This window comes from Pseudorca crassidens, chromosome 2 (genome assembly GCF_039906515.1).
Source record: "Pseudorca crassidens isolate mPseCra1 chromosome 2, mPseCra1.hap1, whole genome shotgun sequence".
NCBI classification, from domain to species: domain Eukaryota; kingdom Metazoa; phylum Chordata; class Mammalia; order Artiodactyla; family Delphinidae; genus Pseudorca; species Pseudorca crassidens.
Window position 1 is genome coordinate 59,725,426 of NC_090297.1, and position 18,594 is coordinate 59,744,019.

Sequence of the window (18,594 nt, forward strand, 5' to 3'; positions counted from 1 at the left end):
TGAAGGTGGCCAAAATTTGTTCAAGATTCATAAACCTTAGAAAAAAATTGGGCCATTGTATCCAAAGCCCATTCTACAGAGAATACTTCCTTCTTATTTTTTTCATGCTAAAATCATGTTTGTTAAAAACCCATAGGCACTGCATCACACCTGCACATACTTAAAATATTTTATCCATTTGAACCTATATAGTCTGAAATCAAGGTTCTAGGATATGACAAAGAGGAAAGGAGGGCGTATGATTTGAAATATATTACAGGGGCATCATCAATTTTTAATTTGGGGTTCCAAAAAATATCTTTCTCTCCATTAGAAGGGAACAATTTTGTTTTCATTTAGGAAAGTTCCACTGAACACCTGAGATGTAAGTTCATTGGTAGGTATGTTACCTGTTTGCAATGATCTGCAGTTTCCTCATAATTGGCTGTGATTTTACATACAATTTTTTTTTTTGGTCAAATATTTTGGTAAAAGGGAATGAATCCTGGAGTTAAAATAAGAAATTCTGAGTTCAAGTACACGGCAATTGGGTACGTTTCTGAGATGAGCCTTGTGCCCTTCCTATAAGTGTGGAAAACGTTACCCACCAAATAGTTTTAGGAAAGGATTAAATAAAATAATATATGTGAAAGTTCTGTGTAAACTGTATCCAAAAGAACTGGAGGCCTGTAAAGAATTGCTACAATTGTATAACTGTTGTGCGAGGTTATGCTTTTTTTAGATTTTCAATCAGTACCTAAAATTTTTCATATCACTCCATCCAGCTGAGACACTAAGATGTGGCAAATGTTTACAAGGACAAAACCATGGGTGAAAAAAATAGAGCTCCACAGAGGTCAATTCAAAATTTGTCCTTAAAAAAATTTTTTTTTCATCTCCTTGCCGTTTCAGAACCCTTTCTCAGTGGTGTTTTATAACACACTTTTAAAATGATCTGGATTTTCAAAATATGCTCTCATTCCTCTTTCCTTTTACATGCAAATAATATGATATACTGGGAAGTTATCCTTAAAAGTCAGCCCACTTTCATGGCCCAGGTAAAGTGGAAAATAATAATTCTTGGTACTCTGCAGATTAGGTGTCAATCTCCAAAGTCTCTTCCTAGACAATCCTTAACAGCCAGAAAAGATGATTTTTGACCTTGATGATTTTAGCATTGCAAATCCAAGAATATGAGCAAATGCATTTTCTTTTTAGTAAACTGTGAGTTTGCATCCACCCCAGAGTGGTAAATGAATACCATGACATCTGCCTGTATTAGCGATGTAGAGAACTAAAGGGAAATCCTTTCTTATAATGAGGAAACAAAAAGCGTATAGCCTATATTCCAGGAAAAGAAAAAAAATAGGTGATTCCAGGATAATAAATCTTATTTTAAAGAGAGAATTGACCCAATGGGTTTAGAGAATAAAAGAGAAGTCTAAATATAGTACCAGCTTCGTCAATATGTTTCTTAACATATTGCTGCTTATGAGAGTTTAAAGACAAGTGTGAGAGAATAAAGTGTCTGTGTGTGCTTTTACGTGAGGAAGCATATGAGTGTGTGTGAGTGTGAGAGTGTGTGTTCATGGCAGGAGGCGTGGCGGTGAAAACACGAAGGATAGTTAGAAAACCCCTTCTTATTTTGCGCACTCCCAGGGCAGCAACCCTGGCCCCAGAAAGAGAAGGGAACGTGAGAGCAGGCACAAAGGTCGTTGCCTTGACTGACGTGAAGCGACCGACCCGCTAGCAGAGACTTTTCTCCTTGGCAGACAACAACCTGCAGCGGGAAAGGCGGGCGGGGGAGGAAACCCCGAGGAGGCGCTCCCAGCCGCCTCTTTGCTGAGATAGCAGGAGCGGCAGCCTGCGGAGCCACGAGCGCAGCGTCACCGAGCCGGTGCGGGTGCAGGGGAGCTCTGGAAGGCGCAGAGGCCCGGGGGCGCTGGTGCGGCGGAGTCTCCCGCGCTGCAGGACGCCGCGCCGCCCGAGCGCCACGGGCCGGTCCGGCAACGGGAGGAACCGGCGGCCCAGCGCTGCCCGGCGCCGTGCCTCGGGCACCTGCCTGGCGCACGGCGGGCGACTGAAAGAACCCAGAGAGCTCGGCCTGTTGTCCCGTTCTCTAACAACAGCCTGTGCCGGAGCCGGGAGAAGGCGACCATTTCAATTCTCCGCCGGACTGGGATTTTTCTTCTCACAATTTGGGGAAGCCCGAGTGGAGGTCAGAGGGGCAGGCGAGGATCTCAAAAAGAGGCCGAGGGCTGTGAACGTGGTCACCCCCTCCCCTATTGCTGGAAAATCTCCTTGACATTTTTTACACTTTGAAGCAGCTGCAGCTGGTGTCGTCGGAAAAGGGGGTGGGAAAAAAGAGAGGGGGCGGGGAGAGCACGGAGACACAGCCAAGAGCCAGGAGCAGCGCCTCCTCGCCTGCCAATCCTGGCACCTGTTCACCGAGCCACTGCACCGAGGAGGACCCCACTCCGGGCGAACCCTGGGCTCGAAGCTACGGACACTCAGCCCCTGGGCAGCGGGTTCTCGCCGGAGGGACCTGCAACCGCCCACTCGGCCGCCGCCTGCAGCCGCGGGAGCGCACTGCCCCTCCGAACCGCCCGCTGCGCCCCGGTCCCCGGGGATCCTCGCCCAGGAGAGGCGCGGCAGCGGGCAGGGGGTGTTACGGAGTTGGGTGCAAGATTCGCCTTTTCTGCTCGGATCTTCTCCGCCCAGGATTCATTGTCTGTGGAGCCTTCTGGGGGTGGGGAGGGAGCTGCGCCTCCGCCACCGCTGCTGCCTCTTCTGCTGCGGTCGCTAGCGCGGCGCGCAGGGCAGGCGGAAGCTGGGCAGTGGATGCGCTCCTGCCTCCCCCGCCAGCGCTTCGGGCTTCCCCTCGGCTGCTTCCCGCCGGAACCTCTCCAGGTGTCCACCTGAAGGGCACGGGCATCATGGTCTAACGTGGCACCTGCCTGGAATCCCCTCTTTCTCCTCTTCTCCTCCTTCACCGCTCCTCTCCTCCGAGGAACCTCGTGCCCACTCCACTGCGGACCCCCGAACACTTTAAGGAATAACCCTTGGCAGCTGCACGATTCACTCTCTCCGGAACCTCATGGGCAGTTTCTCCCGCCGGCGATGTGAGTAGGACACTATCGCTCTGTGGCCAAGGGGGTTGCGGGGGCCTCGCCGCGACAGCCACAGCGCCCGAGGTGTGGGACCCGGGTGGCCGACGGGGGCGGGGGTGGGAGGACCGGAGCCTTCAGCGCCCTCTGGGAGCTGCTTGCGCGGTGGCCCGCGGAGGCGGCGGGGAGGTGGTAGGTTGCGGGGCATTTAGAATGGGGTGCTAGCTGTGCGGGTGCAGGGGAGCGCCGAGCGGCCTGGGCTGAACTTAAAGGGTTACATATTGCAAAAAGGAAACGTAAAGAGCTAGATTGGGGTCCTGGTGCTGGGACCGTTGGTTGAGCTGAGGTTGATCTTAGTTCTTTATTATCTTGGGTATCTCCAGTCAGTTTTTTCCTGGAGGTGTCTGAAGGATGAAGCGCTCGTTTGATATTCTCTCTCTCTCTCCCTCTCCCCCCCCCCACACACACACACTTGTGGCAGGTCGCGTTTGTCCCTTTATCTTAGAAGCTGTAGTATTCCTGTTTGATGTCTATTTGTTTGAAAAATACAATTAGAAAATCTTTATGCCTTTGGGGATTAAAGGGAACGGGTGGGGTTTTGGGGAGGGGATGAAGGGGAAGAAGGAGTATGAGAGACTGGAAGACCGAAAGAACTGGGGGAGCGATGGAGCGAAAGCTTTCTCCCTGGGAGTCAGGAAAAGCGTTGTCTCCTTCCCCCTAAGCTAGACAACTCCTACCCACACATCTTCTTTGTGTTGCACGGCGAATCTGGTGAGCCAGCTCTATTCCCAATCCCAGTGCTGAGCCCCCTTCAGCATCTAGCATCCTCCTCTTAGAGTCATTAATGATGCAGGACTAGTTTCAGATCCTACGTGGAAAGAGGGAGGGAAGCACATTAACATTACGATAACCATAGAACCTTAGCTCACGGACAACTCAATTGGCTGCCACAGGGTGTCCTGCCTTACAGTTTGCAGAGTCAAGAATGGGGGTGAGGGAATGCGGCTTGTACAGAATGCCTTTAAAAAGAATGTGACTTAATAATAACGGAGATGGCTGCAGAATTGCTTCATTATACTACTTCTTGCCCATCAGGGCTGCATAAAGGACCCGCCTCCGCCCTCTCCCTCACTGTCTCCTCCCCATCAAGTCACAAAGCGAGCGGGCTGGGCGAGAGGGCGCAGCGCCAGGCAGAGAAGGGAAGGGTGACTTTCACAACTCCCGGGAATCGGCTTCAGGAAGGAACCATCTGAGACTCCCACGACTCCCACGTTCCTTTCGAAGTTGTCCTTCAAAAGAAATTAGAAAAGGTGTGTGTATGGGGGGTAAGGGGGGGTACGCTCAGTGAGATATAAAAGGTCCTCCACCTGCTCTTTCCCATTACTTTCCCAATACACTTCTGAATTTACCTGCAGTGGTAACTGGGTCACCACGTAAAGATGTGTACCTGTTTACATTGAAATGTGGTTCTCTTGGTAGATGAAAAGCAATTTGTATGTGAGCATATTTTAACCTGGGTAAAATTTCTAAGCACAGTAGAGAATTTATAGCGTGGGCTAGAAGAGTGCATTCCAGTGAAAGCAGGACACGTGATCTCCAACAGGAGCGATACAGTATTAGGAACTCGATTTTCTTTGTTCCAGGCTGAGCCTATGAGATGCTCGGCATCCCTGTTGCTTAAGTCCTCCTTTAAGAAGGAAAAATAATAAAGTTGAAGGGGGCGAGAAGAGAATGTGGAGAAGCACGAGTAGATACCTGTGAAGGGTTTGAACCTTCTGCTCTGCCGCCCACCTCTCCTCTTTTACTGCCCACCCTCCACCCACCCCCGCCCCTCGCCCCAGCTAGACCCTATTTAAAAGTGAGGCATTCCTTCCGGGAGACGTGGCAGAAAAGTTCTCCAGCCCCTGCACACGTGGGTTCTCTAGCGCCTCAGAACCTGCTGCGTTTCTCAAAAGATTCTGCCACCTCCCCAGTCCAAGTGTCACGCCTCCATCCAGGCGTCTTGAACTGACTTCACAGACTCTTAAGAGAAGCACCACGAGATTTTGTGCAAAAGACAGTAGATAAGAGTCACATCCCTGCTTCTTGGAAACCATTGATCGCCGCGGGGAAGAATGAGAAAGTAGGGCTGTAGGAATGATTTTAATTTTCCTTAAAAGTAAGTCATATGACTAAAGTATATTGAGGGTGGTGTTTAGCGCTGTTTGCGTTTTGGACTCCCGGGGAGTGTATCAGGCATGTGGAATGTCCTGGGGTGTGATTATTTATTAATTTAATGGAGGTAGAACTTGTTCTAGACCCACCATTTAATTAGTTCCCTGACTTGGAGATTTCTTATTTCATTTTCACTCCATGTTTTATAAGCGATCTTAATGGGCTGAAGTTTTTAGAAATGTGGGCTATTTCTGTCCTGTGCTGCATTGCATCATACTAATATGTGTTGGTAAGGAAAGCAGAGTCAATTTCCATGACATATTATGAAGTGAGAGTTCTTTATACAGTTTTAAAAATACTTGACTGCCCAAGAAAAGATGTGTACTTACCATGGCAACCCTTACATTCCCCATCACGTGTGCCTGCACATATGCAGCTTCAGAATTAGAAAGCACTTCTTAAAGAAATAAACCTGCTTCAGTTACAGTAGCCATGTTTTATTCCGAATTTTAGTGCTGCTTTAGTCTGGCATTAAAATTTTCTTAATTAAAATCTCATTCCACTTTTGTTTGTAAGCTTTTAATTTTTCTGCTTCCTCTATAAAATATAGAACATAGCTTAAAGTGCTTTTGTGCATCTGTATTTTTGTGTGCTTTCGATTTAAAAAAAATGCAAAGATACAGATTAATATCACTATGAATTTTTATCAATTATGAAATCATTAAGTGACTGTATTATCCACATGATGTTAATTCTCAGGGGTATTTCTTAGATCTCTGTCATTTGCAGTTCATAGTACATGGTAATACTTGATATGAAAACCTAGTTTCTTTAATCATGACTTAAAATGTCCACCCTTTAAAAATAGTTGAAAAAATAAATAAAACAGTTGAAAATTTGAAGATAAGGTATGTTTTCATTGATGTATCAAAATTACACCTATTTTTACTATAATTTTATCTTCTGATGACTGTTGTCCCAGTGTAAGGCTGGATCCCTCATTCCATGATATTATAATTTCATTTCATATCCAAATTAACAGAGTGCACAAAGAGTAACCAACTATTGATAAATTACCATCTGAGTTATTTCTGGATCCATATTCCATTCTTTTTCCTTCACATAAATTATTTCATAATTTTTGGAAAATTCTTCATTAGAGAATATATGCTATTCACTGAGTATAATAATTATAACAACCACATAACCAATAAAAGACATTACTTGGAGTACTTTGGTCTCTCCAGTAAGAATGGCTGCTTTGTAGAGTATCATCCATATTCTGTTTTGGCTGGGTCTAGTCAGTCACGTGAATTGGCAAGATGGCTTTGGGGGAAACGTTAATTCACATCTGTGACACAGAACAGACCTTTAGTTTGTGCCAAGCCAAGTGATCATTAAGTAATTCATATCTTCAAGGAAGGACATATAGAAGATGATTCTAGGATCTTCTGAGAACCTTGACATTTTTACTTTGAAGCTGTTTACTACATCAGTATTCAGTGGAGGGTTTTTAATGTCTCAGGATTAAAAATTGGAATTTTAAGATTAAAATAGCAATTTGACCATATAGTGTAGCTATTAAATTCTACTCTGAGGAACCACAAAATCAGAAAGGAGATGCCTAGATGGTAGGTTTTGTATATATGTTAAAATACTGATTCGTGAATTATCAATGAAAACTCAAATTTCAAAGTGGTACTATAAATCAACAATGTTTGAAAAATGATGGCCACAAAACAGTAATATTTTTCCTTTATGAAGTTTTTAGCCAGGTTTTGTGAATAGGGCTTGAATCATTAGAAATATCCATGTTTTTATAGAAAATACTCTAGTGAATTATCCTGAGGTAGTGAAAGAGGATTAAGAAAACCATAGGTACTTCCAGAATTAACATGTGATCCTGGTAATACAAACCAGCCTCTTTTAATGCTATAAAATAGAAGTAGTAATAATTGCTAATTTATAATTCTAGTACATAGCAAATAATAAGACAAAATGGTACATTTTAGAAGAGTGCAACATAAACTTTTTGATACAAATGAGGTTTTCTATAGTAATATGTGTGTGTGTGTGTGTGTGTGTGTGTGTGTGTGTGTGGTTATATGTCGTGATGGCATAGTATGTTTTTAAGGTATGCCATTTAAATAGTTAAATATGTTTATTTCCTATCTTGGAATTAAGTGATATGCTTAAAATTCTTGACCTTTTGTGGTCAGGAACCATCCCTTGTCATCTGGCTTCTCTTACCATAGTGCATAATTATAGTAACAGCTACCAGCTCCTAAAGACCTACCATGAGTCAAGTGCCTTATTTCAAAATAATCCTTTAAGAAGCATTATTCTCACCATTTGAAAGATTAGAAAATTTAGGTTCAAAGACAGAAGTAATACGTCCATGTCACATAGCTACAAGGTGATGATTTAAACCCAGATTTGGCTTCTGTACCATTTTCTCCATCCTATGCCTTCTCCTTCACAGGCAAAAATTGTGCTTGTTAGATGACAGAAATCTGTAGATCATTGAATTATTTCCTAATGAATTAAAAAAACTTAATATTTTGAAACAACTTTTCAAAGTGATCAACATATTTGGCAATAATGCACCATATTACTTTTGTGACCACCGTTTAATATTGGTACAGAAGATACTGCTGCTTATCTTCCTGGCATAATTAATTCATGACAGAAACATTTAATAAACTATTAGAATTTGTCATATAAAAGTACAGTAAGGAAGTTTTCAGTAAAGCAATTTTGAGTCAATAGCTGTCATATCTACTTTGAAATTGTGATTTGATATATAAACCTCTGGAGAGGTATCATATATGCTATGTAAATTATTAACCATAACAGAAAAATTATCATTTGTCATTCAATGACACATGGAAAAATTATTAAATAAATTTAATAACCCAAAGGATTTCCTGCATATACTCACTTTCACTGTACTGTTCACTGCTTGATAAATTACTTAAAATCTCTGTAGAAAAATATTATTTCACTTTAATAAACATGAAAGCAATAGTAGTTACCAGAGATGAAGTAGTGAAATTTATATTAGCATTGACATGATCTATTTAAATATTTTAACACTAGCGTAGATGCTTAACATTGTTTAAAGACTTCATTTACTGGCTTCTTAAAGATGCAGTTTCTTCAGTTGTGCCAGGGTACTTTTACTCTACATGAAGTTCAGTAGGTTGAGGTGATGGTGATCCCAGGCCCAAGGTGGTAGCATAACAAATTTGTTAAGAGCAAGAGAATGGCAGGATATATGTGTAAGTGTGTGGTGTGTGTGTGTGTGTGTGTGTGTGTGTGTGTGTGTGTGTATGTTCAGATGGAGAGAATTAAATTTTGTGCTCTTCAAGAGGTAAAATAGTATGAGAACAAGTGAGATGCTGTAGGTTTCAGTTAAACAAAAGAGGTAGGTGACCTGAAAAGAAAAATACTGATAGTGTAAGTACTATCATTATGAGATTTTCACAGGGAGAAAGAAAAGGAGGTGGTACTGTGGAATACAGAGCTAGCAGAGGAAAAGATGGGTAAAACAGTCTAAGAGAGCATTTGATTTAATTCCCCAAGAAAAAAAAATTACAGGCTTTTATGTTATTATTATACTAAAAGAGATAAATATTGGTTTGTATAGTGGCAAAATATTTTATAGATGGCTGTCTGCATTATCAAATTATGTGGTAATGGAAGGAGAGGCAAGAAATGAACCTTACTGAGATAGTGCCTAAATGTTATGAAGACCTTTGCTGTACTAAAAAGGTGAGTAATGGATACAAAGCTAAAATGTGTCAGCTGAATTTGAAGAATTAATATGACACAAATGGTGTAACTAAAATAATTTAAAAGTGCAAATAATTAGACTTCTTGAATATTAACTTATTAGGTTTTCTGCATCTAATGCATTCACCATTGCAGTTCTTACCATGAGTAGGCATCTTACAGAGTCATTAGAATGGAGATGTACCTCTGACCACATATTCTTAGCACTGGCATCACATTGAATATTTATTCTGGTGTTATTCTGAGTTGGTGTAACACAAGACATGAAAAAAATTTTCTTCCCTACTTCAAGTGTGATTAATTTCTTAAGACAATTATAAAAGCTATTATAATTAAATCAAATACCTATTTAAACTTCGAGTGATTGTTAAATATTAGCAATATCCTTAGGGTAATACCATATTGTTGAACATTGAGCATACCACACACATACACATACAGCTGTAATTGCTCTGTTTTATAATACATACTCTCACATAGCTGTCATCTTACTATTTCATGAGTTCATAACATTTCTGAGAGTTAAAAGACTTTAGAGGGTCTTATTTTACAAAAGAGGAAACTAAGCCCAGATAAGTGTGCTTTCTTGTACAAGGTCACACATCTGTTAGTGAGAGAAACATAAATAGAACCAGATCTCTTGGCTTCCAACCTCAGCCACTAAAACCACACCCTTGGAACTTCTGGAAATTTTACACCTTAGCAAAGGGAAATAAGGATGAAAATCTTAGTCTACTAAATTCAGTTAATGAAGTCAGCCAACATGATGACCCACCCAAAATACATTTCTTTCTCATTTCATTTTTGGCTTGAATTTTGGCCTGAGTTTTTATTTAGCCTAAGATTTTTGGACAATTGCCTTATCTTTCCACTTTGATTTGACTATCTAGGCAGTTTAATTCTATAAATTTACCATCTGTTAAGTATTCTATTTTTAAAAAGGTACCATTATTTAAGAAATATGGAATTAATTTCACTAATATTAAAGTATTCTAAGTTTGGATACTACAGCCTTTTTAATGAAAATTAAAATGTTCTTTTAAATTATTGATCTATTTAGAATAATGCCAACTAAATATTAGATGATGGAGAAAAGTTCAATTCCATTTAAATAAATGAATTTTCTTCTGAATTTGCTAATTTCATTAAGGATAATCAATGATTTTTCTTACCAGAAAACAAGAATTATTTAAAGTGAGGTTAGACCTTTCTATAAAATATTGCCTTGAATATTGATTAGGAAAACATTTTTATCAGGAAAATAAAATATGATATAGTTGAAATTTCTAAAAACATACTCATTTCTGTTATTTTTTTTTGCATTACAAAGTTATATTTTGGAGGGTCCTTTGAAATAATAAATTTCCTCTTACTGCTAAATATCTACTTACTTATCTGTTATGTTATGACTGTTATGACTTTAAAGAAGGGAATTCTCTGTTCTTTCATCAGACAAATTAAAACAAATGTTTCTCATTTAATGTTTTCTCTAATACTAAAATTCTGAATACATTTTATCTAGAATCTTCAGTTACTGGGAAACTTAAGATGTTTTCTAACCTACTACCAAAACATATTAGCAACAATTATAAAACATTTTTGAAATGATGATGTACATCTCTTAAAATATGTATTTGGCTTATAAATAATGGCATACAGAAATATCTACACACAAAAGTATTTACTTAACAAGACTACCTGCATAGCCACATATCATAACCATTTTTAAAGGAAAAATGAATACTTCTTAGTGTAGCATTAATGTTTAAAATTGAAGAAAAAATATGGTGACTAAATTAGTTCATTACATATCAGAACGTTAGCTCTGCTTTTCATTTGTGGAATGGTTCTTATTCATGCCAGCTTTCAGTGTACTGTTCTGGGACTCGTGGGTGTGATAGAATGGAACATATTTCTGTATCTGTGAATATAATCCCACATACCATTTTATATGACAAAATCTGAATATCCTAAGACTAGGTGTTAAAGGTAAGACAAGAAGTCAACCTTTACCAGTCCAGGGTTTGAATTACCTCCATAATAATGCTTGTTTTGTCTTTCAAATGATCTAATGCTATTTAAAGAGACGTTATTTAGACAGGTACTACAAGGAGTAAGGGATTTTTTGCATTTGATTCCTTGCTTGCTAGCTTGCTTATTTACTTGCTTACTTGCTTTTTCTATCTCGATATAACTAAGATTTACTTCCTGCAGAATAAAAGCAAGCTGCTGAAACTCAAACATAGTAGATACCAAAGTGGGATATGAACAAGGGGAAAGGTGCAAAGGTGATGTATTCTTTGTACTTTGGTACAGAAACTACTAGAACTGCAACGTATATTTATTTTCTATATAAAAATTATGAAGAAAATAAGCTTTATTAGTAAATATAGTTATTAATATAATTACTAAATATAGTTATTAATAGTTAATAAATATATGAATTAACAGATGGGGTACATGCTCATTTACGAAAATATATTGGAAAAACTAGGAAGATGGGTAATTGAGAATGCATTTATCTTAAAGTCTAAAATGTGCTGGTGAGTAAAATGTTAAAGCATGGTTTGTACAAACAGTGTTTAATGTCTGCTTTTCCTAAATATAATTGTATATATGTCAAGCTCTTAGTCCTAGGTACATTCTCTATGCATCCTATCCTAAATACACCCTCTGAGCCAGGCCTAGGGCCCTTGTCTCCTGGAACAGTTGGCAAGGTATATATCTTCTCTACTCTTTGTTAATTAGCATAAATTCAGCTGTGAATACATGGTGTAATAGTGACTGCTAGTGGAATAACATCAGTCTCTTTGCACACAGTCTTGGGGATGCACTTGTCACCCCTTTTGGCTCTGCATGTGACAAGGACAGCCCCAAAGCTCAAGAGTACATGTCTTCTTTGCATGTGTAAAGTTATCCACGATTTTTAGAATGGAATATATTCTTAATCTTCTTCTCCTTTTTCCAAGTAGAATTTCTTTGTATGATAATGTGTGAAAGATAGATAGGAATGCAGAAAAAAGAAAATTGAATTTGGATTCTGGAAATATGGATGAATATTTTCTTGTCTTAAATGTCCTTAATATTTTTAATATTTTTGTTTAACAATGGATAAAATAGTATATTTTTGGTATAAAAAGTAGGACATTTTATTGAGAGTCAAGAATTATAGTCAGATGGGCTCACATTATAAAAAGTAATATAATAGCTTCCAGTATTTACACTGAGAAGGAAGGCAACAAAAAACCCTATGATGTTACTTGAAAGGTTTTACACTCTCCTCTGGATCTGAGACATGTAAGAAATTTACCCTTAAGCTGAGTAAAGATCACTGTTAAGTTGGTACATTCTTTTTAGACTGCTTAGTTAAATGAAATATATATGACTATTAATATACTTTAATGAAACGTTAGAGTGCTTTGATTATATTTTTAAAAAAGATCAAAGCTTTAAATTGTGTGATTTGTGTGATCACCCAAGATCACTGTAAGTTGGTCTTTTGGGGATTCTTCAAAATGTGAATATGTATCATTCTTAGCATCCTTAAATAATTGTTTAAGTGGTTGTCTCCAAAACTAGCACATGTATAGTGGCTCACTTGATTTTTATTCCTAGCATACTAGTTCACAGCATAGTGCAGAAAAAATGCATGTTGTGTGAATGAATGGTTTCATTTATGCCTCTGAATGTCTCTGACTCTGGCAGCTTTTAGTGTGGTTCCTCTGGATTTCTTCTTCTCTTTGCTTTTTGAGAACATCATAGGATTTAAGTCCCCAGTCCCTCTTTGCAGTTAGGCTGACATGTGACTTAATTTGGCCAATGCAATAGGAGCTAAAAGTGAGGAGTATCTCTTGAGTAGAAGTATTTATGACCTAGTGCACTATTTGCTCTTCTCCTGATACAGCAATTACAGACATATTTGTCATGATGGGGCCTCCACCAGCCTGACACCTGAACAATTACATTAAATAAAGTCATCCCTTTCAACATGTAGCATGAACAAGAGTGAATGTATTGTTGTGTTAAGATTTGGGGGAGTGTTTGTTACTCAAGGTAACCTAGACTTTCCTTCCTTTCAAATTCACTGAGTGAAATTCTAGTGAAAGAATCCTGATGTCCAGTTTATGGTGTCACAATTACAGGGCTGTTATATGGACATACCTCTAGTTTACAGTTTAATATAAAATTGTATTCAATTCCCATTTATATTCTGTCTACAAGAGACCCACTTCAGACCTAGGGACACATACAAACTGAAAGTGAGGGTATGGAAAAAGAGATTCCATGCAAATGGAAATCAAAAGAAAGCTGGGGTAGCAATACTCATATCAGATAAAAGACTTTAAAATAAGACAGTTACAAGAGACAAGGAAGGACACTACGTAATGATCAATGGATCAATCCAAGGAGAAGATATAACAATTAAAAATATATATGTACCTAACATAGGAGTACCTCAATACATAAGGCAAATGCTAACAGCTATAAAAGAGGAAATCGACAGTAACACAATAATACTGGGGAACTTTAACACCTCACTTACACCAATGGACAGATCATCCAAACAGAAAATTAATAAGGAAACACAAGCTTTGGATGACACAATAGACCAGATAGATTTAATTGAGATATAGGACATTCCATCCGAAAACAGCAGATTACACCTCCTTCTCAAGTACACACAGAAGATTCTCCAGGATGGATCACATCTTGGGTCACAAATCAAGCCTTGGTAAATTTAAGAAAATTGAAATCATATAAAGCATCTTTCCCGACCACAACGCTATGAAATTAAAAATCAATTACAGGGAAAAAAATGTAAAAAACACAAACACATGGAGGCTAAAGAATAATTCCTAAATACCCAAGAAATCACTGAAAAAATCAAAAATGAAATAAAAAATACCTAGAGACAAATGGCAATGAAAACACGATGATCCAAAACCTATGGGATGTAGCAAAAGCAGTTCTAAGAGGGAAGTTTATAGCAATACAATCCTACCTCAAGAAATAAGAAAAATTTAACCTTACACCTAAAGGAACTACAGAAAGAAAAACAAACAAAACCCCAAATTAGTAGAAGGAAAGAAATCATAAAAATCAGAGCAGAAATAAATGAAATAGAAATGAAGAAAACAATAGCAAAGATCAATAAAACTAAAAGCTGGTTCTTTGAGAAGTTTAAAAAAATTGATAAACCTTTAGCCAGACTCATCAAGAAAAAAGAGGGAGAGGACTCAAATCAATAAAATTAGAAATGAAAAAGGAGAAGTTGCAATGGACACTGCAGAAATACAAAGCATCATAAGAGACTACTACAAGCAACTCTATGCCAATAAAATGGACAACCTGGAAGAAATGGACAAACTCTTAGAAAGATATAACCTTCCAAAACTGAAGCAGGAAGAAATGGAAAATATGAACAGACCAATCACAACTAATGAAATTGAAACTGTGATTAAAAATCTTCCAACTTCACAAAAGTCCAGCACCAGATGGCTTCAAAGGTGAATTCTAGCAAACATTTAGAGAAGAGCTAACACCCATCCTTCTCAAACTCTTCCAAAGAATTTCAGAGGAAGGAACACTCCCAAACTCATTCTACTAGGCCACCATCACCCTGGGCTTTCTGTCCTTTTCCATTGATCTATATTTCTGTAAAAAAGAAAACTACAGACCAATATCACTGATGATTATAGATGCAAAAATCCTCAACAAAATACTAGCAGACAAATCCAATAACACATTAAAAGGATCATACACCATGCTCAAGTGGGATTTATCCCAGGGATGCAAGGATTCTTCACTATACACAAATTGATCGATGTGATAGACCATATTAACAAATTGAAGAATAAAAACCATATGATCATCTCAATAGATGCAGAAAAAGCTTTTGACAAAATTCAACATCCATTTATGATAAAAACTCTCCAGAAAGTGGGCATAGAGGGAACTTTCCTCAACATAATAAAGGCCATATATGACAAACCCACAGCAAACATCATTCTCAATGGTGAAAAACTGAAAGCATTTCCTCTAAGATCAGGAAGAAGACAAGGATATCCACTCTTGCCATCATCATTCAGCATACTTTTGGAAGTCCTAGCCACAGCAATCAGAGAAGAAGAAGAAATAAAAGGAATACAAGTGGGAAAAGAAGAAGTAAAACTGTCACTGTTTGCAGATGACATGCTACCATACATAGAGAATCCTAAAGATGCTACCAGAAAACTATTAGAGCTAATCAATGAATTTGGAAAGTTGCAGGATACAAAATTAATGCACAGAAATCTCTTACATTCCTATACACTAACAACAAAAAATCAGAAAGAGAAATTAAGGAAACAATCCCATTCACCATTGCAACAAAAAGAAAACAATAACTAGGAATAAACCCAAGTAAGTAGGTAAAAGACCTGTACTCAGAAAAGTATAAGACACTGATGAAATAAATCAAAGATGACACAAATGGAGAGATATACCATGTTCTTGGATTGGAAGAATCAATATTGTTAAAATGACTGTACTACAGAAAGCAATCTACAGATTCAGTGCACTCCCTATCAAATTACCAATGGCATTTTTTACAGAACTAGAACAAAAATTCTTAAAATTTGCATGGAGACACAAATGACCCTGAATAGCCAAAGCAATCTTGAGGGTAAAAAAACGGAGCTGGAGGAATTAGACTCCCTGACTTCAGACTATACTACAAAGCTACAGTAATCAAGACACTATGGTATTGACACAAAAACAGAAATATAGATCAATGGAACAGGATAGAAAGCCCAGAGATACACCCATGCACCTATGGTCAACTAATCTATGACAAAGGAGGCAAGGATATACAATGGAGAAAAGACAGTCTTTTCAATAAGTGGTGCTGGGAAAACTGGACAGCTACATGTAAAAGAAGGAAATTAGAACACTCCCTAACACCATAAACAAAAATAAATTCCAAATGGATTAAAGATCTAATTGTAAGACCAGATACTATAAAACTGTTAGAGGAAAACACAGGAAGAACATTCTTTGACATAAATCACAGCAAGATCTTTTTTGACCTACCTCCTAGAGTAATGGAAATAAAAACAAAAATAATCAAATGGGACCTAATGAAACTTAAAAGCTTTTGCACAACAAAAGAAACTATAAACAAGATGAAAAGACATCCCTGAGAATGGGAGAAAATATTTGCAAATTAATCAATGGACAAAGGATTAATCTCCAAAATATATAAACAGCTCGTGCAGCTGAATGTTAACAAAACAAACAACCCAATCAAAAAATGGGCAGAAGTCCTAAATAGACATCTATCCAGAGAAGACATACAGATGGCCAAGAGGCACATGAAAAGATGCTCAACATCACTAATTATTAGAGAAATGCAAATCACAACTACAATGAGGTATCACCTCACACCAGTCAGAATGGCCATTATCAGAAAATCTACAAACAACAAATGGTGGAGAGGGTGTGGAGAAAAGCAACCCTCTTGCACTGTTGGTGGGAATGTAAATTGATACAGCCATTATGGAGAACCATATGGAGGTTTCTTAAAAAACTAAGAATAGAATTACCATATGACCCAGCAATCCCACTACTGGGCATATACCCAGAGAAGACTGTCATTCAAACAGACACATGCACCCCAATGTTCATTGCAGCACTATATACAATAGCCTGGACATGGAACCAACCTAAATGTCCATCGAGAGATGAATGGATAAAGAAGATGTAGCACATATATACAATGGAATATTACTCAGCCATAAAAAGGAATGAAATTGGGTCATTTGTAGAGACGTGGATGGACCTAGAGACCGCATACAGAGTGAAGTAAGTCAGAAAGAGAAAAACAAATATTATATATTAATGCATATATGTGGAATCTAGAAAAATGGTACAGATGAACCAGTTTGCAAGGCAGAAATATAGACACAGATGTAGAGAACAAACATATGGACACAAAGTGGGGGGAAAGCAGTTGTCGAGGGGTGGGGAGTGGTGGTGGGATGAACTGGGAGATTGGGCTTGACATATATACACTAATATGTATAAAATAGGTAATTAATAAGAACCTGCTGTATAAAAAAATGTATTCTGTTTTATGTGTAATTAAAATTTTAGTAATTTAAAAAGCTATATTTAAAAGAGACAAAGATCAGTCTAATTGAGAAAATTTTATATGTTTGAAGCACCTTGACTTTCTTAGTTTATAATTGTGTGTTCACACATATTTTGATACACCTAAAGTCTAAGAACTCTGCCATCGTTCTTGTACATACAACACAGAAGCAGCTCCTCTGATTTGTGAACAAATTGAAGAAACCAGAGAGATACATATTTTATCATTCTGTAGCTTGTTGGGACAATACTTATAATAAAAAACTCTACCAAATCTACTAGAATCTGCAACATTTTCTCAGTTTAATACATTTTACCCATGTTCATGCATTTATTCATTCATCCATTCTGAATATTTATTGTGCTGTTACTCTGTGCCATGCCCTGTGCTAGACAAGGCTGATTACACATGTGACCCCTGTTTTCATGGCACTTATAGCCTAACGGGGTAGGCAGACATTAAACAACTAATCACTCTAGGAATATAAAACTTCAAGTTATGATAAGAGCTACGAAGGAAAAGACCAAGGTACTGAGAGTGAATGTAATAGGGATCTGAGCAGGAGAAGTAGCATCTCTGATGAACTGATATTTAAGTAAGACATCTTAGATGATAGGAGTTAGCCAGGCAAAGAGAGGGAGAAAGAGAATTCCAGGCTGGGCAAATGGTGTATGCAAAGACTCTAAATCAGAAGAAGGTGGTGCATTGGAGGGCAGTGTAGTGGGAAAGAGGCCAGTGTGGCTGAATATTAGGGAGCAAGGAGAGACTGGCATTAATATGAGACAGGCATGAACTAGATCATCTCAGAATTTATTGACCCAGTTAAGAATATAAGATTTTTATTCTACATCCTATGTGAAGTCATTAAGTATTTTTAAACAGAAGAGTGGTGTGAACTGATTGATATTTTTAAGTGATCACTTGAGCTGCTTTGTTTAAAATGCATTACCAGAAAGTCAGAGAGGAAGTAGGGATTTTTAAATTAGGAGATGTTTACAGTAGGTTGGGCAAGATATTAAGGTATCTTGTGCTAGGATTTTGGTCATGGAAATGCACAGGTGGATAGAAGTGGGTATGCCTTGTAGAACCTCTTGTATTCTTTGCTGAATTGATAGTGGGAAAGGGCTAGAGATAATAAGTATGGTATCAAGGATTATTTCAAGATTTCTGACAGGAACAACTGGACACATGGAGGTACAATTTATTGTCTGAAGAATCCTGGATAGGGAGCTAATCTATTCAAGCGTAACTAGAACATTGACACTAATATTAAGGAAACTGAGCAACTGACTGAGATATTGAGGAAGCATGAATCAGAGCATCAGCTTATAAAGCTAAACATCCCTATATAAAATTACTGGAAATGTAGCGAATACTTTTGTGGGGAAAATAATTAAAGCCTCTTTTTAAGAAAAAAAGTTTTCAAAT

General features: G+C 38.2%; 1 protein-coding gene across 7 annotated transcripts in view; it reads left to right on the plus strand.

Moving 5' to 3' along the window:
- Positions 1 to 1,969: 1,969 nt before the first annotated feature.
- Positions 1,970 to 18,594, plus strand: part of LRRC7 (leucine rich repeat containing 7) — a 501,952-nt gene continuing 485,327 nt past the window's right edge. For all 7 annotated transcript variants that reach the window (XM_067726544.1, XM_067726541.1, XM_067726540.1 and 4 more), the window contains exon 1: positions 1,970 to 3,101. In XM_067726544.1, the coding sequence (XP_067582645.1) occupies positions 3,100 to 3,101 (2 nt within the window). In that variant the 5' untranslated portion in view covers positions 1,970 to 3,099. The remainder of the gene's footprint in view (positions 3,102 to 18,594) is intronic.